Below are 26,571 nucleotides of genomic sequence, written 5' to 3'. Positions count from 1 at the left end.
TTTTCTTTGTTGTCAACAGGTGTGTCACTATAAACGCACAAGGGGATCTTTTTAGAATGAAATCAATAATCAGAAAAATCATATACTTCAATCATAACACATTCTTGATGTTTTCCTTTATCAAATAACCATGCTCAAGCACAAATGCATGGAAATTAATGACCCACACCGTACCAAAACAAATCTTCAGACGGCGCTGAAAATCATTCAAAGGAAAAACCCATATCAACCCGTTCATTTGCTTGACGCGCTGAGCGCCGTATATAAAAAAAACCCGTGCGTGTAACCCCACACTTTCCCCACTGTCCCAGTCCATAAACTTAACCCGAAAAGATTTTCAGGCTGGCCCAAGATCGCGCTACAGTCTTTCCAACCAAGATACAGTCAGTTCGCGAGACATAATCCTGTTGGCTGCGTGACAAAAAACGTAATCCACAACAAGGAAAAAATAGAGCGTTGAGTCTCTGGTGTTCCACTCCAATAAAAAGAATGAGTCAGATCTCACCAGCTCTGTCGATCTTCGGGCAATGTTTACTCACACAGTTTCTCAAACTTGGGGTTCAAGCATGTCCTTCTGCTGGAAACGCATCCCCAAGTAAACAGTCCAGGTGGTTAACATATTTTTTGTCCCATTAAAGCCATCTCTTGACGTATCGGTTGAAAAAATTCTCAAACCCTAAGGAAAAACAGCTTTAACTCTGTGACGCTGCAGTTAACAAAAACTGGCGCGCCTCTCTCTTCAAAACACATCACCACCATTAAAAAAGCTTAGGTGCGCCTTGTCCCGTAATCAAGGCCATCCGCAACCTTAAAGGGATATCCCCCATTATTACCAAAATACATAGTAGATACTTAGTATATTAACCAGGAATACATACGAACCATATACATGACATCCATCATTCATCATACATGAACATTACTCATAACCCATGTAATACGTTCTATGACACCATAACAGTTAATATTTTAAAGACACCTTTACATTAATGTGATAATGTTACATGTTCTTGTTTGTCCACTAATTGTTAAAAATGCAAATAACGTGTGTGTGTGTGTGTGTGTGCAGGACTCAGGAGATTCTCCAGCGATCAGTCTGTGTGATCTGAGGAGTTTGAGTGACAGTGATCTCGCGGCGGAGCTCACCGGCGCCCTCAGGAGGTCGGCACACTCATTAACACATCCAATTATAGATGCATATTAAAATAATTTAAAAAAGAAAAAACTTTGCACCCTTTTTTTTTTTGAGTATCATATTTGATCCATCAGACTTTTATGGCATATATATAGTATGAAATAATGACAATATGGAGGAAAAAAAGCTCAATTTCAGATACTCAAACTGAGCAAAAATATGCAATTTTTCTGCAGATGCTGATATTAATATGACAAAAGTAAGATTAAATTCTGATGCTTGAAATGTAAATTAATGAGATCTTTATAACAGTACAGCAGATGCTGACATAACATGCATATAAATATCAATATCTGCCAATAATGTCTTAGTAAGATGATATTATAATGCTCAGTTTTATGATTAAAGCTCTGTAGTTTTAAAACATATAATGCAATGCAATTTAATAATGATTGAAAGATGAACAAATAAACCTTCCTCAAAAGCCTGATATCATATTTCATACTCGTGATATAAAAAAAAAAAAACAGATGTGTGGATAATCCAGTAAACGTTCAGTACAGTAAGTGCTCATGTTGAAATATTACTGACAATATTACAGTTTTTATGTTTACTTGATAAAAATCAGTAAAGTCTTTTATTTATTTTCAAGTTGCCACTGCAAGTTTTACATGTAATATTTATATTTTATTTCAATTAACAAAGACCATTTTTAATGGTTTAAAATGTAATTATGGTGTCGTGTGTGTGTGTGTGCGTGTGTGTGTGTCCGTGTGTGTGTGTGTGTTGCAGAGAGAAGAAGCTGAAGGCTCGTGTTCAGGAGTTGGTCTCTGCGTTGGAAAGACTCACTAAGAGCAGTGAAGTCCGTCATCAGCAGTCAGCGGAGTTAGTCAACGACCTTAAACGAGCAAACAGGTACACACACACACACACACACACACACTCATTTGATTTTAATAATCATTAGTTATGACAGGATTCAGTTGTGTGGCTCCAGAAGCCTGCCTGAACACACTCACTGCAGGCGTTGGTCCTGAATCAGTGTGTGTGTTGTTCTACTGTTGTCTTTCTACCATTATAATGTGTGTTAAGATTATAAATTAGCTTTGATTTTTATATTTTTGTAAGTTGTAGCTATGTGCTTTTGTCATTTTTATTAAATTTTTTTTTATTATTTAGCTTCAATTTATTTATTTTTAGTCATTTTAGTACTTCACTGTAATTTTTTTACGTTCAATTTTTGTTTTATTTTCTTAGGTGCTTTTGTCATTTTTAAACTTTTTTTATATTTCTATTTAGCTTTGATCATTTCAGTTTTTCTTTTCTAATATGTGCTTTTTGTTGTTTTTATTCTTTTTTAATTGTTCTATTTAGCTTTAATTTATTTTGATTTAATTTTTAGTTTTAGTGATTCTAGTACATAAAAATTTCAACTTCATTTAAAAATTTTATGTTTTCATTTAGGGTTAACCCTCCCATTTCATTTTCATCTAATTTTTATTTATCTGTTTTCTTTTTTAATAGTTCTATTTAGCTTTTAATTTATTGTGATTTTTAGTTTAAGTGATTTTAATACTTAATTTCTAACTTCATTTCATTTCTAATGTTCATCAACTTTTTGTGTTTAAGATTTTGTCTAATATTTTTTTTCTTCTTCTGTGCTTTCGTCATTTTTATTAGTTTTTAAATATTTATATTTATCGCAAATTTTTTTTTCAGTTTTGGTAATTTTAGTACTTCAGTTAGTTGACAGCAATTTTTAAATATTCTTTTACTTTTATGTTTTACATTTTTTAGTTTTATAGACTTTTTATATATCTCTGATTTTATTTTAGTTTTTTTAAATTTAGTACTTTAACTTAATTTCAAATTTTTATCAAATTGTAAGATTTTGTCTAATATTTATTTTATGTTCTGTGCTTTTGTCATTTTTATTAGTTTTAAAATATCTATTTATCTCTAATTTTAATTAAACTTTAGTCATTTTTGTTCTTTTTTCAGTTAGTTGACGACAATTTTTTTTAAAGAAAATGTGAAAAATTGCTGTTTTTTCTTTTTTTTTACTTTAGTCATTTTTATAAATTTTTTAATAGTTCTAATTAGCTTTTATTCATTGTAATTTTCATACTTCAATTTGTTGCCAAAGCAATATTTTTCATTTTTAAAAATGTTTGTTTTTCATAATTTTTATTAGGTTTTTTTACATTTTTACTTATCTCTTTTTTTATTTTAGTTTTAGTGATTTGAGTGCTTCAACTTCATTTCTAATTTTCGTCATTTTTATTAGTTTTTAAATATTTCTATTTGTCTCTAATTTTATTTCAGTTTTAGTCATTTTAGTACTTCAGTTTGTTGACAGCAATTTTTAAAAATTTCATTTGTTTTGCATTTTTTAATTTTATAGACTTTTTTACATTTTTATTTATCTCTGATTTTATTTTTTTAATTTTTTAATTTTAGTGCTTCAACGTAATTTCAAATTTTCATCAACTTTTTTGTTTAATATTTGTTTTTTGTTCTGTGCTTTTGTCATTTTGATTAGTTTTAAAATATTTCTATTTATTTCTAATTTTATTTAAGTTTTAGTAATTTTAGTACTTCAGCTTGTTTCAGTTTGTTGACAGCAATTTTTCGAATTTTCGTTTACATTTATTTATGTTTTACGTTTTTTCATCTTATGGACTTTTGTCATTTTTATTCACTTTTTAATAGTTCTAATTGGCTTTTATTTATTGTAATTTTCGTACTTCAGTTTGTTGCCAAAGCAATGTTTCTCATTTTTTAAAAATGTTTGTTTGTTTTTCATCATTTTTATTGTTTTTTTTACATTTTTATTTATCTCTTGTTTTTATTTTAGTTTTAATGATTTGAGTGTTTCAACTTAATTTCTAATTTTCATCAACTTTTTTACGTTTAAGATTTTGTGTAATATTTTTTTAGTTTTTTGTTCTGTGCTTGTCATTTTTATTAGTTTTTAAATATGTCTATTTGTCTCTAATTTTATTTCAGTTTTAGTCATTTTAGTACTTCAGCTTCAGTTTGTTGACAGCAATTTTTCGAATTTTCGTTTACATTTATTTATGTTTTACGTTTTTTCATCTTATGGACTTTTGTCATTTTTATTCATTGTAATTTTCGTACTTCATTTTGTTGCCAAAGCAATGTTTCTCATTTTTTAAAAATGTTTGTTTGTTTTTCATCATTTTTATTAGTTTTTTACATTTTTATATATCTCTTGTTTTTATTTTAGTTTTAGTGATTTTAGTGCTTCAACTTAATTTCTAATTTTCATCAACTTTTTACGTTTAAGATTTTGTGTAATATTTTTTTAGTTTTTTGTTCTGTGCTTGTCATTTTTATTAGTTTTAAAATATTTCTATTTGTCTCATTTTATTTTAGTTTTAGTGGTTCTAGTACTTCAGCTTCTTTCAGTTGTTTACTCTTAAGTTTTTTTATTTTTTTTTATTTTGCATGTATTGGACTTCTGTCGTTTTTATTAATTTTTTAATACTGTAGTTCTAATCAGCTTTTATTTATTGTAATTTTTCTCATTTTTATTTATTCTTATGTTTAAGTTTTCCATCCATTGTTTTCATCCACTGTATTCAGGTTTCAGATGGAGATCATGAACCGGTTCTCGACTGTGAAATGTTTTGAACTGAAATATTCACATCTTAAATATGCGACCATGTTGAATTTCAGCCCATAAAAATACAATGCATTGAAATGTGAGCAGGGTTAATGCAGTTCATATTTGTTCTTCAAGTAGTGCAATTCAACAAGCTTTTTGTTTCATAAACATGTGTCCTTTATTTACTTCCACAAGTTTCTCAGCTCATGCATGTGTGTGTGTGTGTGTGTGTGTGTGTGTGTGTGTGTGTGTGCGCAGTAACCTGGTGGCGGCGTATGAGAAGGCCAAGAAGAAGCACCAGAACAAGCTGAAGAAGCTGGAGTCTCAGATGATGTCGATGGTGGAGCGCCACGAGACGCAGGTGCGAATGCTGAAACAGCGGATCGCTCTTCTGGAGGAGGAGACGTCTCGACCACACACCAACGAGACCTCGCTCTGAGACACACACACACACGGCGGGGCGTCTCCTGCTATATTACAGGATTCTTCACCAACAAATCAAAACTCGAGAGGAACTTCAGACAAAACCACCGTTTATTCTGAGGGACACAAAAGAAGACGTTTATCAGGATGTTCACGCTGCTCTTTTACACGCAGTGACTGTCAGGACACAAACAAGTTATTACATATTCCATAACTCATACGAGACATGAAGCGACGGGTCGGTGTGAGAGTCGTCTATGTTAATGTAGACCATTTCGTTTCCCAGTTTGTAATTATGAGGTCGACAAACACTTGTTTTATGCTTTTATATGATGAGGTGAACTGAACATAAATCCTCTATTCATAATCATTTTAACAGATTGAATACCTGGTTTTGTTTAAAGACATTTGAAAATTATACAGCCAGAATGCAGAGAATTTTTTCTTTTCTTTTCTTTTTTAGCAATAATTGAGAATGAGCCACAGATGAAAACTCATCACTTACAGAACGTTTATAAACTATGAAATATAAATGACTAAATTGAGGCTGAACAGATTTACAAACTTCAGATCTGTGAAATATACTGGAGAAATTTATTTCAGTAATTGAACTTAAAAGGTGAAACTAATATATTATATAGACTCATTACATGCAAAGTGAGATATTTCTCATAATTGTGATGATTATGGTTTACAGATTATGAAAACCCCAAAGTCAAAATTAGAATATTGTGAAAAGGTTTTCATATCTGTAAACCATAATCATCACAATTATGAGAAATATCTCACTTTGCATGTAATGAGTCTATATAATATATTAGTTTCACCTTTTAAGTTGAATTACTGAAATAAATGAACTTTTGCACCATATTCTAATTTTTCCAGTTTCTCCTGTAAACTTCATTTATTGAAACTCGTTGATGCTTTCTCAGCCGGTTTAGGATCTGTATGTTATTTAATCAGTAGCTCTTTACAGTAAGGTCTCATGTAACGAATGCATTAATTAACATGAACAATATACTGCATTTATTCATCTTTATTAATGTTAGTTAATAAAAATACAACGTTTCATGTTTACAGATTTTATCCCTCTGGAGCTCTTGGTCATTTTTGACTGAAAAATGCTACGTTTTGTTTATATTATATTTGTTTAATACTATTGTTAAAATAGTATTTATGCATGTTCATAACGCATCAGCAATAATCTGGCATGTGTCGTCTTTAAAGAGACCAAACTTCAGTCAGAGTCAAAGCGTTCAAGATGGAAATTTCATTTTCAGCTCTATGCTCAAAAAGTGAATAAATGGATTATAATGACTGCATATATATCATTTACTACCATAAAATCCCCTAAAAATCCCAAATAAAAACATTATAGAATTAAAACATGCATTTATTTCACATTAATTTTGTCCGCCCCGTGAAGACCATGACAATCTTCTGTATTGAAAATCCACTGTATTAGTAAATGTTGAAATGAACTAAGATTGATAAATGCAGTTATTGTTCGTCCATGTTAACTCATTTAGTTGCAACGATGTAAAGTTTGAACATTTGTCACATTTCAGTGTCACATTAATATCTGTCAATCATTGATCATCAGTCGTCAGATCGTCTCGGTTCACATTCCTGCTGTTCCAAACTCATAGCGTCTGTCTTCAGAGAACAGTTCATTTGAAAATACATTTTTTTAGGCATATTAATGCAAATTCCACAATTTTTTTTTTTTTTTTTTAAAGTGCATAATTTTTTTACAAAGTGCAATGCATAAAAAAAGTAATTATGAACATCTTAATTTTTTTTTTTTTTTTTGGGCTGGAAAAATGTCATTTTTGTATGAAATGTTCATGTCTTGGTTTGCATGTAGTTTTTAAAATCCCAGAATCAACACATTTGAGTTTCTGCAAACACACACACACACACACACACACACACACAGGTCTGACTGTCATCAACTCTACAGAAGCACTTTCACCGCATTGCCTTGAGTTTCTATTTTCCCTCCTGCTGAATATCAACACGACCTCAAACTCAACTTTTATACGATATTGCAACCGTTTACACGCTTGAGCGATCCGGTGTTGAGGTCACGACCTTTAACCTCCATGCTTATTATGCATAAACGGTTATCATTCATATGCATCACTAATGACACTGACTTTGTGCTTGACATTTGGTGAAATATTCAATGCATTCTGTTGTTGGGCCGATCGATCAGCCCATAGAAAGATGTGAACGTGCATTTAATACAATAATCCATAATTCATATTCATGCTGGACGAGCAAATGTTTTACTCCGCATCCGTAAATAAAGGCATAAATAGAAGGATGTGGGAACGATTATAAGAGATGATTAAGATGCTTGACCTTCCTTTTATGAAAAGTATATTCATAACCTGGCTGGAGAAACTATAAAGGGGTTTGTGAATTGTACTTTATTTGCACAGATCTGTTTATGAATCAAATCTTTGCAATCGTTTTGTTTTATTTTAATACAGAATGTATTTGTTTATATAATAAAGAAATAATGCAACACTTCATGTAAATGGTCCCTTTATTCCCTGCATTTGTTTAAAGATTTAAACTTTATTCTATTCTATTATTCCAGGTGCATTTCTGCAGTTAAACTATTCAACTGAGAAAAATATATTACAGAGATCAACTCATTTTGAATAGTATGGGACATAACACAGCCAGATAACTGTCACACCAGGAGACCTGTTATTTTTCCCAATCTTTTGCACTAAATCAGTCTTAGTTGTTGAGTTTTTCCTCGTGAGGAAGACTAAATCAGGTCGACAATATTAGCAGTGTCGGCCATCATGTGCAGTTTCACCCCTGCGACGCTAGCCTAGCCTACTGTATGAATGAACGATCTAAATAATATATATATTAAACTCGCTCACTCAAACAAGGAATGTGGTGTATAATTGAGTGAAATGTATAAATGAAAATTGGCAATTTCGCCACGCAAATATCAAGAAATATGTTCCAGCAGTTCGTCTTTTGACCACACTTGAGAAATCGAGTCCTGCTATAAGTAAATATGATTCTGAACGAACACGTCTTCGAGATGAACGTGTTCTGACGCATTTTTTAGTCAATAAAATGTTAACACAATAGTACATATTTGACAATTCATTTTTTGACATTATAGGGGAAGCCGAGCATCCCTTGCAGTCTTAAAGAAATCGCCTCTGATTTCTATCTTCTAAGTACCAATTTATAGAGACCAAACATGGTATAGGTGAGGTTATATTGACCATTGGTCCTATCATAAAATACATTGTATCCAAAAAGTAAATAAATAAATAATAATAGTACCAAAAGACAAGACAGTAAATCATTCACACAATGTTCTGGGATGCATGTTCATTTATAGATCGGAAAGTCTGTTTTAAGGGCTGATTTGTCTCTGTTGTAATGACAGTGGTGCAGCTTCTTTTTTTTTATAACATGGTACTTGTTTTTTAGGATTCTTTGATGAATAGAGTTTAAAAAAAGAACCGCATTTATTCAAAATGCACAATTTTTCTAATATAAATCTTTACAATAATATTTTTTTATCATTCATGCGGAATAAAAGTATTTAAAAAAGAAAAAGAAAAAATGACTCACCCCAAACTATCGAAGCGTTTTGTAAATCGCTACAAAAATTTCTATTTTAACCAAATGCAGTTCATTAACTTTTAATACAAAGAATCCTGAAAAAAAGTATCACATGTTATGCAATATATGCATAAGTAATATGCAAATATAGTCAGTGCTCTGTTGTCATGTTTAATGAAACAACCATTAAATTCATTAAACATCTAACCTGTAGGGATTCAAGACCAGATTCATTTTATGTTCTGAAAAATTAAGGATGCACCGATATGAAAATTTTGGCCGATACCGATAATTTCAGATATTTGAAAGCCGATAACCGATATATCGGCCGATAAATCTAAATCCAAGTTTTTATATCATTTTTGAGAGCCTGATTACAAAAACAAAAGTCTCACCATTAAAATCCACGTCCCAAACACACAATTATGATGTTCTCATGATAATGTTATGTAGCCGATATGAACATTTTGTCTGAGACCGATAACTCTTTATATTTGAAAGCCGATAACCGATAATCTAAATCCAAATTTTTATATAATTTTTGAGAGCCTGATTACAAAAACAAAAGTCTCCCCATTAAAATCCACATCCCAAACACACAATTATAATGTTCTCATGATAATGTTATGTAGCCGATATGACAGGCTTGCGCTGCACATGTTGCACTGAACTGTATTTTCCTTTTTTGAAGTGATTCCAATCATATTTCAAGCAATTCATAATCATCATGTTGAACAGTGCGCATCTGAAGCGCCTCAGCTGAAGGATATAATACATTATTTATCGGCTTTAATATATCAGACACATTTTAATATCAGGCCGATAACATTAAAAATGAACCGATATCGGCCGATACCGATATATCGCGCATCACTATTTTTATTTTTCCTTCAAAATTTGTCTTACGCTTGGTAACACAACAGTTTTGTTTGTTAACATGAACTACTAATAAACAATATTAATATAGCGTTTATTAATCTTCATTCATTTCTGCATTTACTAATACATTATTAACCAAAACCATGTTCTTCCGGGTACCGATACACACAGTTGTTTTTAAACCGCTAGACGTTACATAGTGGGGAAATAAGAAAACAAAAGTTAAGAGTCTTATATTTAGTGAACCTGGTTCCAGAAACTTTCATTAAAAAGTGAACACAAACAACGCAATGGTGTTTCCTTCTCCCTTCAATTTATTTCGCAAGTATAACAATTATTTATAGTGTGGAAAACTGTGAATTATTGCCAAGACTGAACAAAACACTTCCTGTATATTTACAGTGAGCTTGTGTCGATCTGAAACACTGTAGAAAGTTTTCCTGACGTGATTTACCTGATATGAGGAGCTACTGTACTCTGGAGACATGCTGAAGGCCTCGAGTCCCACACACACATGCAACACAAGAGTCCGTCTGAGAGAGCGAGAGATACACACGTGATGAAGAGGAGGACGACGAGGCATCTCGTCAACAAGAACAAACTGAGATACACTACCAGTCCAAAGTTGAAAAGAGTCTCTTCTGCTCACCAAGGCTGCGTTTATCTGATCCAAAATACACAAAAAACTGTGAAATATTATTATAATGAACAATAACAGTTTCCTATGTGAATATACAGTAAAGTGTAATTTATTCCTGTGTATTTTCAGCATCATTACTCCAGTCTTCAGTGTCACATGATCCTTCAGAAATCACTCTAATATGAGGATCTGATGCTCAAGAAACATTTATGATTATTATCAGTGTTGAAAACAGTTGTGTACAATTTTCAGGATTCTTTGATGAATAGAAAGTTCAAAAGAACAGCATTTATCTGAAAGGGTAAAGACATTTATAATGTTACAAAAGCTTTCTGTCACTTTTTGAACAATTTAATTAATAAATAATTAATAAATAAAAGCATTGATTTCAATTCTTACTGACCACAAACGTTTGAACGGTAGTGTTTAATGTTGCAAAAGATTATATTTCAGATAAATGCTGTTCTTTTGAACTTTCTATTCATCAAAGAATCCTGAAAAAAAATGTGCATAACTGTGTTCAACACTGATAATAATCATAAATGTTTCTTGAGCATCAGATCCTCATATTAGAGTGATTTCTGAAGGATCATGTGACACTGAAGACTGGAGTAATGATGCTGGAAATACACAGGAATAAATTGCACTTTACTGTATATTCACATAGAAAACGGTTATTATTCATTAGAATAATATTTCACCGTTTTTTGTGTATTTTAATCAAATAAAAGCAGTCTTGGTGAGCAGAAGAGACTCTTTTAAAAACATTACAAATCTTCCCGAAACCCAAATGTTTAACTGGTAGTGTAAATGTTACGTGATGAACACACTCAACACAAATCATGCGCTCTTCTTTAAATCATGAGAATATAAAATGTCAAAATCATAAAGCATTTTTAAAATCGGACTGAATAATCAAACCTCATGGCACGGTCACAAGACAAAAATAATAATACAAAAGCGCAGAGAAGCTGCAGGTGCGTAAAAACAGAGCGAGTGGAAATATCTCATTTGTTCACAGTGGTTTGAACGAGCAAATCGAATCATCAGCTCCTTTACACACACACACACACACAATGGGTGGAGCTTGTGTCAAACTGAGATATACCATATAAAAGCCTCCAAGAACAACTAAAAAAAAAACAGTCAAATCAAACTAAACGCTGCTTTCTGGTGTCAGAGAAGCCGCTCAGGACGGAGAAAAACACAAGGAAAAGAATTAAAGTGAAGTTCAGCCTTCGGATCCGTGACACGAGAAGACTGAGAGTCCAAACGGGTCACATGACCCTCATTTCTTGGGTTGTTTGGCGACCATGTTCCTGGGTGGAGTCACGGGGCGGCTGGAGTTTGGCTTCTTCTTCTCTGCTGGCTTCAGAATCTGCAGGATAGGAAATCAACATTACAATAGACAGCAAAAACACAAATAAAGTGCATGTAAATGACAGCGTTTGTACAGATTCTGTCAAATGAAATTTAAGGACTTTTCAAGCACTACTTTTTAGGATTTCAATGAATACAATCAGCACTTATCAAACAATATCTTTATTTTCTTATTTGTTTTTTACTCAAATTACATGTTTTTGGTGTGTATATATATATATGGACTGTAAGCGCTCAGCATTTCTTTTACGTTCATCACTAGTTCTTTGGAAACGCTTGTCATTTCTTTACTCAATGCATTAACTAACAAATCATGAATCTTTGTTAATGTTAGTTAATAAAAATACAATTCACTGTTCATGTTAGTTCACAGTGCATTAACTCATGTTAACAGAAAAAAGCTGATTTTAGCGGTGTATTTTAAAGTAAACATTAACTAAGATGAATAAACTGTGTAGTAGAACTGTTTATTGCTAGTTCATGTTAACAAATTAGATCTTATTTTAAAGTGTTGCTAGTTTTATTTTTAAATGGTAGTGGTGTGATATCAGATAAAGTGAGTGTAAATGACTACGTTTGTACAGATTCTGTAAAATGAATTTCCAGGACTTTATGCACTACTTTTTTGGATTTCAATTAATATAATCAGCACTTATCAAACAATATCTCTATTATTGTATTAGTTTTTTCCTCCCACATATACAATATATATATATATGGTATTTGATGTTCGACTTCACAGAGATCAATCCATTGACGAGCGCTGTCAGGCATGGGGAATCACTTTAACCACTGAAAGGATAATATGACAAAGATATCGATTTCCTTATTCAAAATCCCATGAATATATGATTGACCTGAAGAATAAAAGTTGTATTATATACTTATAGAGCTATGAGCATGATATTAAGTTTATGATATATCTCAGACAAGCTACAACGTTAATTTTGCGTGAAAAGAACTAATTGCGATAACATTAAGAACTAATTTCATACATATATATTGTATTTCAATAATTCAAGCACTTTTGAAGCACCTCTTCTTAAATATGGCTGTTTTCAAGGACTTGCAAGTTAATTGGTAAAACTTTACAATAAGGTCTCATTTCTAATCTTAATGCATTAACTAACAATTTATGAATCTTTGGTAAATGTTAATTAAAATACAACTGTTCATATTAGTTCACAGTGCATTAACTAGTCTTAAAGTCCCCCTGCGGTGTAAATCCAGCGTTTCATGTTGTTTATGTGTGTATGTGGTGTGTTTAATCTGCTTTAAGACACACATGTGTAAGTTCATAAGTCGACAGCATTGCTGAGTATTTCCTGCTTAAAACTGCAGTGAACCAAAGACATGATTCATGTACATCAGTCATTATAATTAAATCTGTACACGTAGTTTAAAATAAAAACATGATTTAAATTACATTGCCATCAACTTTTGTCATTTGTTTTAAAATATTTTGTAGTGTATTCAATTAATTTTTAAAACTGTTTTCATCAGGAACCACACTAAATATCATGCAAATGCAAATTGTGATTTAAATGTTTCTACTCAAAATGAGTATTTAAATAAAAATATGGTAACACTTTATTTTACAGTGTATTTACTATAGTAATAATTATGCATAATTACATGCAACTAACCCTAAAGCAAACCCTAGCTCTATAGTAAGTACATGTAGTTCTTTAATATTACACAGTACTTGAGTGTATATAAATACACTGTAACACTGACACCTTAAAATAAAGTGCAACCCAAAATATTCTCACAAATAGTATGATTTCATAAAAATGGTATGCAAAATATTACATGTTGTTAAACTGCATTTAATATCAAGTACAGCAAGGTTAAATCATTAGATGTGTTTAACGAGTGCATCAGAGAGCAGAAACATGATCTTTTAAAGAAGCATTGTTCATTCTTAGCTCATGTTAAGGTAGTTAACTAATGAACCATATTGTAAAGTGTAACCAGCTGATTTTAAGGAGTGTGTGAGAAGCATGATGGTGCGCACCTGAAAGGAACACATGAGTGTCTCGTCTACGCTCATCATGGCTCCGGCGTTGTCGAACTCTCCACAGTAGTTGGGCGCAGAGAACAGAGTGACCAGCTGACGCTTGGCGAAGAACTCGTAGCCGTCCTCCACCACCTGAGGAAGACCAGAGACAGATGAGGAAGACCAGAGACAGATGAGGAAGACCAGAGACAGATGAGGAAGACCAGAGACAGATGAGGAAGACCAGAGACAGATGAGGAAGACCAGAGACAGATGAGGAAGACCAGAGACAGATGAGGAAGACCAGAGACAGGTGAGGAAGACCAGAGACAGATGAGGAAGACCAGAGACAGGTGAGGAAGACCAGAGACAGATGAGGAAGACCAGAGACAGGTGAGGAAGACCAGAGACAGATGAGGAAGACCAGAGACAGATGAGGAAGACCAGAGACAGGTGAGGAAGACCAGAGACAGATGAGGAAGACCAGAGACAGATGAGGAAGACCAGAGACAGATGAGGAAGACCAGAGACAGATGAGGAAGACCAGAGACAGATGAGGAAGACCAGAGACAGATGAGGAAGACCAGAGACAGATGAGGAAGACCAGAGACAGATGAGGAAGACCAGAGACAGATGAGGAAGACCAGAGACAGGTGAGGAAGACCAGAGACAGGTGAGGAAGACCAGAGACAGGTGAGGAAGACCAGAGACAGATGAGGAAGACCAGAGACAGATGAGGAAGACCAGAGACAGATGAGGAAGACCAGAGACAGATGAGGAAGACCAGAGACAGATGAGGAAGACCAGAGACAGGTGAGGAAGACCAGAGACAGGTGAGGAAGACCAGAGACAGGTGAGGAAGACCAGAGACAGATGAGGAAGACCAGAGACAGGTGAGGAAGACCAGAGACAGATGAGGAAGACCAGAGACAGGTGAGGAAGACCAGAGACAGATGAGGAAGACCAGAGACAGATGAGGAAGACCAGAGACAGGTGAGGAAGACCAGAGACAGATGAGGAAGACCAGAGACAGATGAGGAAGACCAGAGACAGATGAGGAAGACCAGAGACAGATGAGGAAGACCAGAGACAGATGAGGAAGACCAGAGACAGATGAGGAAGACCAGAGACAGATGAGGAAGACCAGAGACAGATGAGGAAGACCAGAGACAGATGAGGAAGACCAGAGACAGGTGAGGAAGACCAGAGACAGGTGAGGAAGACCAGAGACAGGTGAGGAAGACCAGAGACAGATGAGGAAGACCAGAGACAGATGAGGAAGACCAGAGACAGATGAGGAAGACCAGAGACAGATGAGGAAGACCAGAGACAGATGAGGAAGACCAGAGACAGGTGAGGAAGACCAGAGACAGGTGAGGAAGACCAGAGACAGGTGAGGAAGACCAGAGACAGATGAGGAAGACCAGAGACAGATGAGGAAGACCAGAGACAGATGAGGAAGACCAGAGACAGATGAGGAAGACCAGAGACAGATGAGGAAGACCAGAGACAGGTGAGGAAGACCAGAGACAGATGAGGAAGACCAGAGACAGATGAGGAAGACCAGAGACAGGTGAGGAAGACCAGAGACAGATGAGGAAGACCAGAGACAGATGAGGAAGACCAGAGACAGATGAGGAAGACCAGAGACAGGTGAGGAAGACCAGAGACAGATGAGGAAGACCAGAGACAGATGAGGAAGACCAGAGACAGGTGAGGAAGACCAGAGACAGATGAGGAAGACCAGAGACAGATGAGGAAGACCAGAGACAGGTGAGGAAGACCAGAGACAGGTGAGGAAGACCAGAGACAGGTGAGGAAGACCAGAGACAGATGAGGAAGACCAGAGACAGATGAGGAAGACCAGAGACAGATGAGGAAGACCAGAGACAGATGAGGAAGACCAGAGACAGATGAGGAAGACCAGAGACAGATGAGGAAGACCAGAGACAGATGAGGAAGACCAGAGACAGATGAGGAAGACCAGAGACAGGTGAGGAAGACCAGAGACAGATGAGGAAGACCAGAGACAGGTGAGGAAGACCAGAGACAGATGAGGAAGACCAGAGACAGGTGAGGAAGACCAGAGACAGATGAGGAAGACCAGAGACAGATGAGGAAGACCAGAGACAGGTGAGGAAGACCAGAGACAGATGAGGAAGACCAGAGACAGATGAGGAAGACCAGAGACAGATGAGGAAGACCAGAGACAGATGAGGAAGACCAGAGACAGATGAGGAAGACCAGAGACAGATGAGGAAGACCAGAGACAGATGAGGAAGACCAGAGACAGATGAGGAAGACCAGAGACAGATGAGGAAGACCAGAGACAGGTGAGGAAGACCAGAGACAGGTGAGGAAGACCAGAGACAGGTGAGGAAGACCAGAGACAGATGAGGAAGACCAGAGACAGATGAGGAAGACCAGAGACAGATGAGGAAGACCAGAGACAGATGAGGAAGACCAGAGACAGATGAGGAAGACCAGAGACAGGTGAGGAAGACCAGAGACAGGTGAGGAAGACCAGAGACAGGTGAGGAAGACCAGAGACAGATGAGGAAGACCAGAGACAGATGAGGAAGACCAGAGACAGATGAGGAAGACCAGAGACAGATGAGGAAGACCAGAGACAGATGAGGAAGACCAGAGACAGGTGAGGAAGACCAGAGACAGATGAGGAAGACCAGAGACAGATGAGGAAGACCAGAGACAGGTGAGGAAGACCAGAGACAGATGAGGAAGACCAGAGACAGATGAGGAAGACCAGAGACAGATGAGGAAGACCAGAGACAGGTGAGGAAGACCAGAGACAGATGAGGAAGACCAGAGACAGATGAGGAAGACCAGAGACAGGTGAGGAAGACCAGAGACAGATGAGGAAGACCAGAGACAGATGAGGAAGACCAGAGACAGGTGAGGAAGACCAGAGACAGGTGAGGAAGACCAGAGACAGGTGAGGAAGACCAGAGACAGATGAGGAAGACCAGAGACAGATGAGGAAGACCAGAGACAGATGAGGAAGACCAGAGACAGATGAGGAAGACCAGAGACAGATGAGGAAGACCAGAGACAGATGAGGAAGACCAGAGACAGGTGAGGAAGACCAGAGACAGGTGAGGAAGACCAGAGACAGGTGAGGAAGACCAGAGACAGATGAGGAAGACCAGAGACAGGTGAGGAAGACCAGAGACAGGTGAGGAAGACCAGAGACAGGTGAGGAAGACCAGAGACAGATGAGGAAGACCAGAGACAGATGAGGAAGACCAGAGACAGATGAGGAAGACCAGAGACAGATGAGGAAGACCAGAGACAGATGAGGAAGACCAGAGACAGATGAGGAAGACCAGAGACAGGTGAGGAAGACCAGAGACAGGTGAGGAAGACCAGAGACAGATGAGGAAGACCAGAGACAGGTGAGGAAGACCAGAGACAGATGAGGAAGACCAGAGACAGGTGAGGAAGACCAGAGACAGATGAGGAAGACCAGAGACAGGTGAGGAAGACCAGAGACAGGTGAGGAAGACCAGAGACAGGTGAGGAAGACCAGAGACAGGTGAGGAAGACCAGAGACAGATGAGGAAGACCAGAGACAGATGAGGAAGACCAGAGACAGATGAGGAAGACCAGAGACAGGTGAGGAAGACCAGAGACAGGTGAGGAAGACCAGAGACAGGTGAGGAAGACCAGAGACAGATGAGGAAGACCAGAGACAGATGAGGAAGACCAGAGACAGATGAGGAAGACCAGAGACAGATGAGGAAGACCAGAGACAGGTGAGGAAGACCAGAGACAGGTGAGGAAGACCAGAGACAGGTGAGGAAGACCAGAGACAGATGAGGAAGACCAGAGACAGATGAGGAAGACCAGAGACAGATGAGGAAGACCAGAGACAGATGAGGAAGACCAGAGACAGGTGAGGAAGACCAGAGACAGATGAGGAAGACCAGAGACAGGTGAGGAAGACCAGAGACAGATGAGGAAGACCAGAGACAGGTGAGGAAGACCAGAGACAGATGAGGAAGACCAGAGACAGATGAGGAAGACCAGAGACAGATGAGGAAGACCAGAGACAGGTGAGGAAGACCAGAGACAGATGAGGAAGACCAGAGACAGATGAGGAAGACCACAGACAGATGAGGAAGACCAGAGACAGATGAGGAAGACCAGAGACAGATGAGGAAGACCAGAGACAGATGAGGAAGACCAGAGACAGGTGAGGAAGACCAGAGACAGGTGAGGAAGACCAGAGACAGGTGAGGAAGACCAGAGACAGGTGAGGAAGACCAGAGACAGGTGAGGAAGACCAGAGACAGGTGAGGAAGACCAGAGACAGATGAGGAAGACCAGAGACAGATGAGGAAGACCAGAGACAGATGAGGAAGACCAGAGACAGATGAGGAAGACCAGAGACAGATGAGGAAGACCAGAGACAGATGAGGAAGACCAGAGACAGATGAGGAAGACCAGAGACAGATGAGGAAGACCAGAGACAGATGAGGAAGACCAGAGACAGATGAGGAAGACCAGAGACAGATGAGGAAGACCAGAGACAGATGAGGAAGACCAGAGACAGATGAGGAAGACCAGAGACAGATGAGGAAGACCAGAGACAGATGAGGAAGACCAGAGACAGGTGAGGAAGACCAGAGACAGATGAGGAAGACCAGAGACAGGTGAGGAAGACCAGAGACAGATGAGGAAGACCAGAGACAGATGAGGAAGACCAGAGACAGATGAGGAAGACCAGAGACAGATGAGGAAGACCAGAGACAGATGAGGAAGACCAGAGACAGATGAGGAAGACCAGAGACAGATGAGGAAGACCAGAGACAGGTGAGGAAGACCAGAGACAGATGAGGAAGACCAGAGACAGGTGAGGAAGACCAGAGACAGATGAGGAAGACCAGAGACAGGTGAGGAAGACCAGAGACAGATGAGGAAGACCAGAGACAGATGAGGAAGACCAGAGACAGGTGAGGAAGACCAGAGACAGGTGAGGAAGACCAGAGACAGGTGAGGAAGACCAGAGACAGATGAGGAAGACCAGAGACAGATGAGGAAGACCAGAGACAGATGAGGAAGACCAGAGACAGGTGAGGAAGACCAGAGACAGATGAGGAAGACCAGAGACAGGTGAGGAAGACCAGAGACAGATGAGGAAGACCAGAGACAGGTGAGGAAGACCAGAGACAGATGAGGAAGACCAGAGACAGATGAGGAAGACCAGAGACAGGTGAGGAAGACCAGAGACAGGTGAGGAAGACCAGAGACAGATGAGGAAGACCAGAGACAGATGAGGAAGACCAGAGACAGTTGGGGAAGACCAGAGACAGATGAGGAAGACCAGAGACAGATGAGGAAGACCAGAGACAGATGAGGAAGACCAGAGACAGATGAGGAAGACCAGAGACAGTTGAGGAAGACCAGAGACAGATGAGGAAGACCAGAGACAGATGAGGAAGACCAGAGACAGATGAGGAAGACCAGAGACAGATGAGGAAGACCAGAGACAGGTGAGGAAGACCAGAGACAGGTGAGGAAGACCAGAGACAGTTGGGGAAGACCAGAGACAGATGAGGAAGACCAGAGACAGATGAGGAAGACCAGAGACAGATGAGGAAGACCAGAGACAGATGAGGAAGACCAGAGACAGTTGGGGAAGACCAGAGACAGATGAGGAAGACCAGAGACAGATGAGGAAGACCAGAGACAGATGAGGAAGACCAGAGACAGATGAGGAAGACCAGAGACAGGTGAGGAAGACCAGAGACAGATGAGGAAGACCAGAGACAGTTGGGGAAGACCAGAGACAGATGAGGAAGACCAGAGACAGATGAGGAAGACCAGAGACAGATGAGGAAGACCAGAGACAGATGAGGAAGACCAGAGACAGATGAGGAAGACCAGAGACAGATGAGGAAGACCAGAGACAGGTGAGGAAGACCAGAGACAGATGAGGAAGACCAGAGACAGGTGAGGAAGACCAGAGACAGATGAGGAAGACCAGAGACAGGTGAGGAAGACCAGAGACAGATGAGGAAGACCAGAGACAGATGAGGAAGACCAGAGACAGGTGAGGAAGACCAGAGACAGGTGAGGAAGACCAGAGACAGGTGAGGAAGACCAGAGACAGATGAGGAAGACCAGAGACAGATGAGGAAGACCAGAGACAGATGAGGAAGACCAGAGACAGGTGAGGAAGACCAGAGACAGATGAGGAAGACCAGAGACAGGTGAGGAAGACCAGAGACAGATGAGGAAGACCAGAGACAGGTGAGGAAGACCAGAGACAGATGAGGAAGACCAGAGACAGATGAGGAAGACCAGAGACAGGTGAGGAAGACCAGAGACAGGTGAGGAAGACCAGAGACAGATGAGGAAGACCAGAGACAGATGAGGAAGACCAGAGACAGTTGGGGAAGACCAGAGACAGATGAGGAAGACCAGATACAGATGAGGAAGACCAGAGACAGATGAGGAAGACCAGAGACAGATGAGGAAGACCAGAGACAGTTGGGGACACCATGTGATTATTTACAGTGAAATGCATTTTTGACCTAATTTTAAGCAATATATCTACTTTATGATATTAAATTAGCTCAACTCTACCCTGAAAACCACTTTATTTTCCGCACACAATTAGTTTCTCTAAATGGCATTTTCAGATGTGCTGGAAGTGTGTGTGTGGGTGGGTGAGTGAGTGAGTGAGTGAGTGAGTGAGTGAGTGAGAGTGAGTGTGTGTGTGTGTGTGTGTGTGTTGCTGAACGCCTGTGAGTCACTAGATTACAGTATGAGTGGATATAGATTAGTGTTTAGGGAACACACACTCACTCTCTCACACACACACACACACACTCTGAAAGTACAGAACAATGTCGAAGGTGTCGGCTCGTATCCGGTTCTGTATGATCGGTTTAATATGATCTGATCTTCTGATTCGAGTCCAAGTTTAAAATAATAAATGGATTTGATTCACTGGATTATATAAATATTAGGGGTGTGACGAGATCTCGTGCCACGAGATCTCGCGAGACTAAATATGACGAGATTTCTCGTCGAGTGAAAAAGCTGTCTCGCGATATCCCCATTAATATTCCACCGCTACACTCACATTCGCCTAAACTATCGTTTTGTTGTTTTTATAAAAAAATAAAAACCATTATAAACTAATGCAAAAGTCTGCTCTGCTCATCCAGCACGAGTTGCCGTTGCAATCAGTGCAGCACGAATCACAGTTCACTGATCGCGTGACGATGGCGGAGGATTCGTTGCGCAACAGACTAAACGTCTGGTAAATGTCTTATCATTTAGAATGCGCGCTCAGCACCGCTGCTCCCTATACGCGCGGTCACGAATTTGTAAGTGAAAGTAAAACACAAGCTCCCTGATGTGCATTGCGCACAAATTAGGCTGCATACATAAAATAATCCGTCTCCCAATACCCATCTCTGGACAGTTTATTTGCGGCTCTGGTCTCTGTTGGCACTGCGAATATTGAGAGAGCACTGTAACGTACAAAGGACAACAGACAAGGGAGGCTCCGTTTCTGAACTTATAATCGGAACGCAAGAACAACTGTAGAGACAAACAGCCTCGTTTCTCTCGGCCTTTTCCGAACTCACCGCATTAACCCTATAACTGCCGGTGCAAAATAAAACCGCAATTTCACAACAATTATAAAGAGTCTGTGTGCTAACTTTGATTATGGTTGCACTCGCACTTATTGTTTGCACTTAATAAGACTAAGAGAAAACAGTTATTTATTTTTGTTATTTATACGGTTTTTATTTCTCTGTTAAATGTGTGTTAAAAGGAGTTCAGTTAGGAGGTCACACACAGCCTCAATCAGAAGTTCTGAAAGCTCTTAAATGTACAGTAAGGTCTGAAGAGACTAATGTGAAATTATACAGGAGAAAAGCCAGTCAATAAAAACCTTTTACAGTGCTTGAATATTGTTTTCTTTCAATGCATTTGATAATTCATACTCATAAAGTAGACCTGAAATGACATGCATTAGAAGATTATTAGTTAAAACATTGAAAAATGCACCTGCATACTATTTTTCCAGCCATGAATTTTGTCATTGAGGATTTCTGAAAAATTGTGCAAAAATCTCGTCTCGTCTCGTTCTCGTGAACCCAATCTCGTGTCTAGTCTCGTCTCGTGAGATAAGCGTCTCGTCACACCCCTAATAAATATGGTCATGACCACGTGATTATTTACAGTGAAATTAATTTTGCGCCTAATTTTGAGCAATATAGCTACTTTATGATATTAAATTACTACTGTGATATACAGCTTTGGAGAGCTCAACTCTACCCTGAAAACCACTTTATTTTCCACACACAATTAGTTTCTCTAAATGCTATTTTCAGATGTGCTGGAAGTGTGTGTGTGTGTGTGTTGCTGAACGCCTGTGAGTCACTAGATTACAGTATGAGTGGATATAGATTAGGGAACACACACTCACTCATACACACACACACACACACACAGTGTCCTCTGAAAGTACAGAACAATGTCAAGGTGTCGGCTGTATCCGCTCCGGGTTCAGTTTCACATTTCCAATAACTTGACGTTCATGTAACATGAAACTGAGGGACTCGCCCAGCAGAACCAGACGATCCGCATATCATCAGACCCGGGTCACAGCACGAGGCCGGCTGACACGTACAGGGACTGGTCATGGGCTAATCATTCACTAGTCGGCTAGTTATTTGATCTCTTTAAGGTTTGTCAGGGGATCAATTCAAGACGCTTCTCAAAGTGTTATCTACAGGTGAAACTCGAAAAATTTGAATATCGTGCAAGAGCTGATTATGTCTTATAGCTTTATGAAAACCCCAAATTCAAAATCTCAGAAAATTTGAATATTACATGAAATCAATAAAGAAAAAGGATTTTAAATACAGAAATGTCAGCCCTCTGAACAGTATAATCATGCATATGTATATAGTTTTATCTATTAAATATATTAGTTTCACCTTTTAATTTGAATTACTGAAATACTATTACTGTCAGCTGATAAAACTGATGGTCGACCGATATTGGTTTTTTTTTATGGCCGATGCCGATATCTTAGAGAGCAGGGCGGCCGATGGCCAATATAAAGCCGATATTTTTATATTTATATATATATATATATATATATATATATATATATATATATATATATATATATATATATATATATATATATATATACACACTTTAGAAATAAATTAGAAAACAAATCCTTATAATAAACATGCTTATAGTTTAGATGGCAACTTCTTGAGTCTGAAATCCTATTACTGAATTTTTCACAAAAAGTAATTATTTAAAAATATATGAATATGTGAATAAAAAGGAAGTAAACACTGTGACGGCACTCAGTAATCCGGTAATTTCGAGCGCAGTTAATCATATTTTTTTTCAAATAAAGACAAGGTAACGCACACATTAAATGATGTAGATGCACATTTGCTGAATGTTGACGGTAAATGATAAAGTAGCCTAAATGTTTGCCTTTTCGGTTACAAATAATATAAAAGCAAACGCTTTACTTTTCGCATACCGTACACTTTCTTTGTTTACCAGTTCTGTCTAACAAAGTATTCGCTATGTCTGACCGAGACCGTAAACTAGTGAAGACGGAGAATGTGTGAGGCTGTGTGATCCGTTCTCAGCGACGCCCGTCAACGTAAAAGTCCGGAGCGCGTCAAAATAAAAGTCCCGCTTCAGACACATCGGCCAATCAGGAAAACGAATCGGCCGATGCCTATATTTCAGAAATGCCAAATATCACCCGATTTATATCAGTCGACCACTAGATAAAACCCTCTCGAAGGTCTGAATCCTTCATCTAAAGCAAGTCAAGTCACATTTATTTATATAGCGCTTTTTACAATACAGTTTGTACAGAGATAACAGGAAAATAATGCAACAAAGTTTGTTTCCAGAAGAAAATAGCGTCACAGTCCAGCTTAAGTTCATTCTCTTTCATTTTTGTTGTAAGAAAAGTTATTAATTTAGTTTATATATATATATATATATATAGCCACTCTGGAGTAAAGCGTGATGTCATCGTCCAGTTCTCATATAATGGTGTCAACGCCGGCAGATCAATATTATTGTTGAATATTGAATTAAATGTTGAATTTAATGTCCCCAACTAAGCAAGCCAAAAGCCAATGGCAACAAAGGTGGAAATGCGACAGTATTTGAATATATGAATTGACCGTTCGCAAAGACCCGCCCCCTTTAGTTACTGTTGCTATGTCCGACAAGCCACGCCTCTCTCACACACACATGTCCTCACGCAGTGACACACACACATCGCGGAGCAGAGAGACACTGACAACACACTGACACAGACCAGCTTACTTTTGATATGAAACAAACTCTCACCTTTCCAATCTGGTCATTTTTTAAAGAAATTTGAACGATAAACACCGTTTTGTGTCTCTGTAATGTGTCTGACAGATCGCTCGGTTAAAGCCGCTCGTGAACCGATCATCTCTTCCTAGCTCACTTACAGCATCAAATAAACATGAATGAACATCAGAAGGAATGTGTTTTAACTGCGGAAAGACGTCAGTACACAAAAATGGCGGATTCGGCGGATGCCGGCTTATGATTGGTCAGATCGCCTGTCAATCAAACTCCCTGCGAAGGGTGAATTGAAGGCTCACCTGGTGGGCCCTGCAGATCAGATCCAGGTCGTGTTTGTGCAGGAACTTGGCCACCACTTCAGCTCCGAATGTGAAGGACACGCCTCGGTCGTTCTCGCCCCATCCCAACACGTCCTTATCCGGGTCGGACCACAGGAGATCACACAGAAGACCCTGATCCGGCACATCTGTGGGTCTCATGATCCTCCTGATCTGCTCCATGGACTGCAGATCTGGAGACAAACCTGAAGAACAGCAGAAACATCAGTCGCTAGTTCACTTTGCATTAACGCTTGCACCTTAATCCCATTTCAAAGTTTGTGTTGTTGTGCGTTTGAACGGGGTTTCTCTTAAAATGGTGTCGTGTTAATGTGATTGCATTGGACAAAAACTTAGACTTTTTTTTATTTTTTTTATACTTTGTCATTTATTGTGTGTTTTTTCCCCACATTGTAACACTTGTGATGTTTCCGGTCAAAAATGATCGGTCTACAAAAAAGTGCTTATAAATCTCTCATTAAATATAACATAAAAAAAACATAACATTATATATATTTATTTCTTTTAGAACGGTGTCGTGTTAGCGGCCCCTAAGTTAATATTAGGGCTGTCACTTTACGTTCGAAAATCTATTGCACAATCAAGCGGACCAACCAATACAAGTTTCACAAATGAAAATAGGGAATCGATTTTAACAGACTTTTTTTTCCTTTTTTTTTACCAAAAATGTGTGTTAGGTGGACAGATCAATACAGCACACAGAACATGTCGGATGCTGGAAAATAACAATGTCTTTCTGTTAACCAAATGCTTTTTAATATTCGCTATTACTTCAGTGCAAGTGAACAAGCGTGCCGTTATGTGTTGCGTAGTGACGTGTGTGTGTGTGTGTGTGTGTGTGTGTTCAAGTAAGCCAGAAATGCACAGATTCTGCGATACGCTGTGTTTAATATATCATGAGGATCACGAGTTGCGTATTTGCGCTAAATCCGCGCAGATTTGTCTTACACGAACTTCCCCAGCAAAGTGAGTAAACACAGAAACGCCAGATTGGCTCGTGATTCGACAGCGTTTCCCGCCAAAGTTCATTTGTACGCGCATCTGGCGAGTCGAGGTGTTAATCTCAATCCCTGAATGTTGCGCTCCTGTTTGTCATTGTGCTGAAACTTCACGCCAATAAATCATCAGGAATATTGCTGACTTGTGCGTCTCAAGCGCCTCTTTACGCTCGTCCTAACGCCTGTTAGGTGTCCGTGGATTTGCCTGTATTTGGTGTTGAAAATGGAAACGTCTTTAGACATGGAAATTCGATTCAATGAACACTTGTGTCTCAAAAATCGAACAGGATTTTTTCACAAAAGTGACAGCCCTAGTTAACAACTATTGATCTTCGCAACGGAAGTGAATCAATCAAAACTAACTTTATCTTGACAATAACTTTATTCTAGAGCTGCTGTAAAGCCTAAACACTCTCTGTTACTGTAATCTCCTGTTATCACTGTAAAGCTGATGTGAAACTCTATACTGTTAAAGTGCTGTATAAATGAAGGAGACTTGACATTAGGCAAGTTTATTTATACAGCACATTTCACACACTATGGTAAAGTGCTTTACACAGAAAGGAATTAAAATGATCACACAAAATAAAAGCAAGGAAATTAAAACAGTTATAAAAGGAATTAAAAGAGTAAAAAGATGATATATAGATAAACTTCTTATCTGGCAAAACTCAGGCGTTTCATATTTTTCACAGCTCCTAGTTTTACTCGCTGTCTCCAAAAGACCCGATCTCTCCCTAAAACCGGACATTAGCGGTGTAACGATGCCCTCATGTCATGGTCACGATAGTGAACTCACCATACGATATTACTGCGATACTCCAAGACACGTGGGAAAAGGTTAAGAAAAAAACGTACTGTTGATTAAAATGCTAAATTGTGTTACATTGTGTGTGAATGAACAGGCGTTTTGGACTTGGTGCTGAAACCCAAAGCACAGGACAATAGAGACGCCAGAATAACAATATTCATGATTATTTTAGACGAATATGCTTGTGCTGTCACTGACTAGAGATATATAAAATAATGTCGGACACTTTTACACAAATATTCCCACATTGCATTATCATACATTATAGTCAATATTATATATAGCAGTTTAATGTAGTACTGACACTAAAACTCTGAAAACGTGAATTTTACCTTTTTTTATTTTGGGTGAACT

At 38.2% G+C, this 26,571-nt stretch overlaps 2 protein-coding genes across 3 annotated transcripts in view; one reads left to right on the top strand and one right to left on the bottom strand.

Annotated features, from left to right (window-relative positions):
- The window catches only part of mcc (MCC regulator of WNT signaling pathway), a 90,498-nt gene extending 85,283 nt beyond the window's left edge, over positions 1-5,215 (top strand). For both annotated transcript variants that reach the window (XM_056266682.1, XM_056266681.1), the window contains 3 exons: positions 1,070-1,161; positions 1,928-2,050; positions 5,025-5,215. In XM_056266682.1, the coding sequence (XP_056122657.1) occupies positions 1,070-1,161; positions 1,928-2,050; positions 5,025-5,205 (396 nt within the window). In that variant the 3' untranslated portion in view covers positions 5,206-5,215. The remainder of the gene's footprint in view (positions 1-1,069; positions 1,162-1,927; positions 2,051-5,024) is intronic.
- Positions 5,216-11,362: 6,147 nt separating this feature from the next.
- Positions 11,363-26,571, bottom strand: part of ppp1cc (protein phosphatase 1, catalytic subunit, gamma isozyme) — a 45,530-nt gene continuing 30,321 nt past the window's right edge. The window contains exons 5-7 of the mRNA XM_056266685.1: positions 24,370-24,593; positions 13,715-13,849; positions 11,363-11,695 (exon numbers count right to left, since the gene is read on the bottom strand). Coding sequence (XP_056122660.1) covers positions 11,606-11,695; positions 13,715-13,849; positions 24,370-24,593 — 449 coding nt within the window. The 3' untranslated portion in view covers positions 11,363-11,605. The remainder of the gene's footprint in view (positions 11,696-13,714; positions 13,850-24,369; positions 24,594-26,571) is intronic.

This window comes from Rhinichthys klamathensis, unplaced genomic scaffold, assembly GCF_029890125.1.
Source record: "Rhinichthys klamathensis goyatoka isolate OS25496 unplaced genomic scaffold, OSU_Roscu_1.1 h1tg000252l_1, whole genome shotgun sequence".
Classification (NCBI taxonomy): Eukaryota; Metazoa; Chordata; class Actinopteri; order Cypriniformes; family Leuciscidae; genus Rhinichthys; species Rhinichthys klamathensis.
Note: the sequence above shows the minus strand (reverse complement) of the source record. Positions and strands in the feature narration are given on the sequence as shown.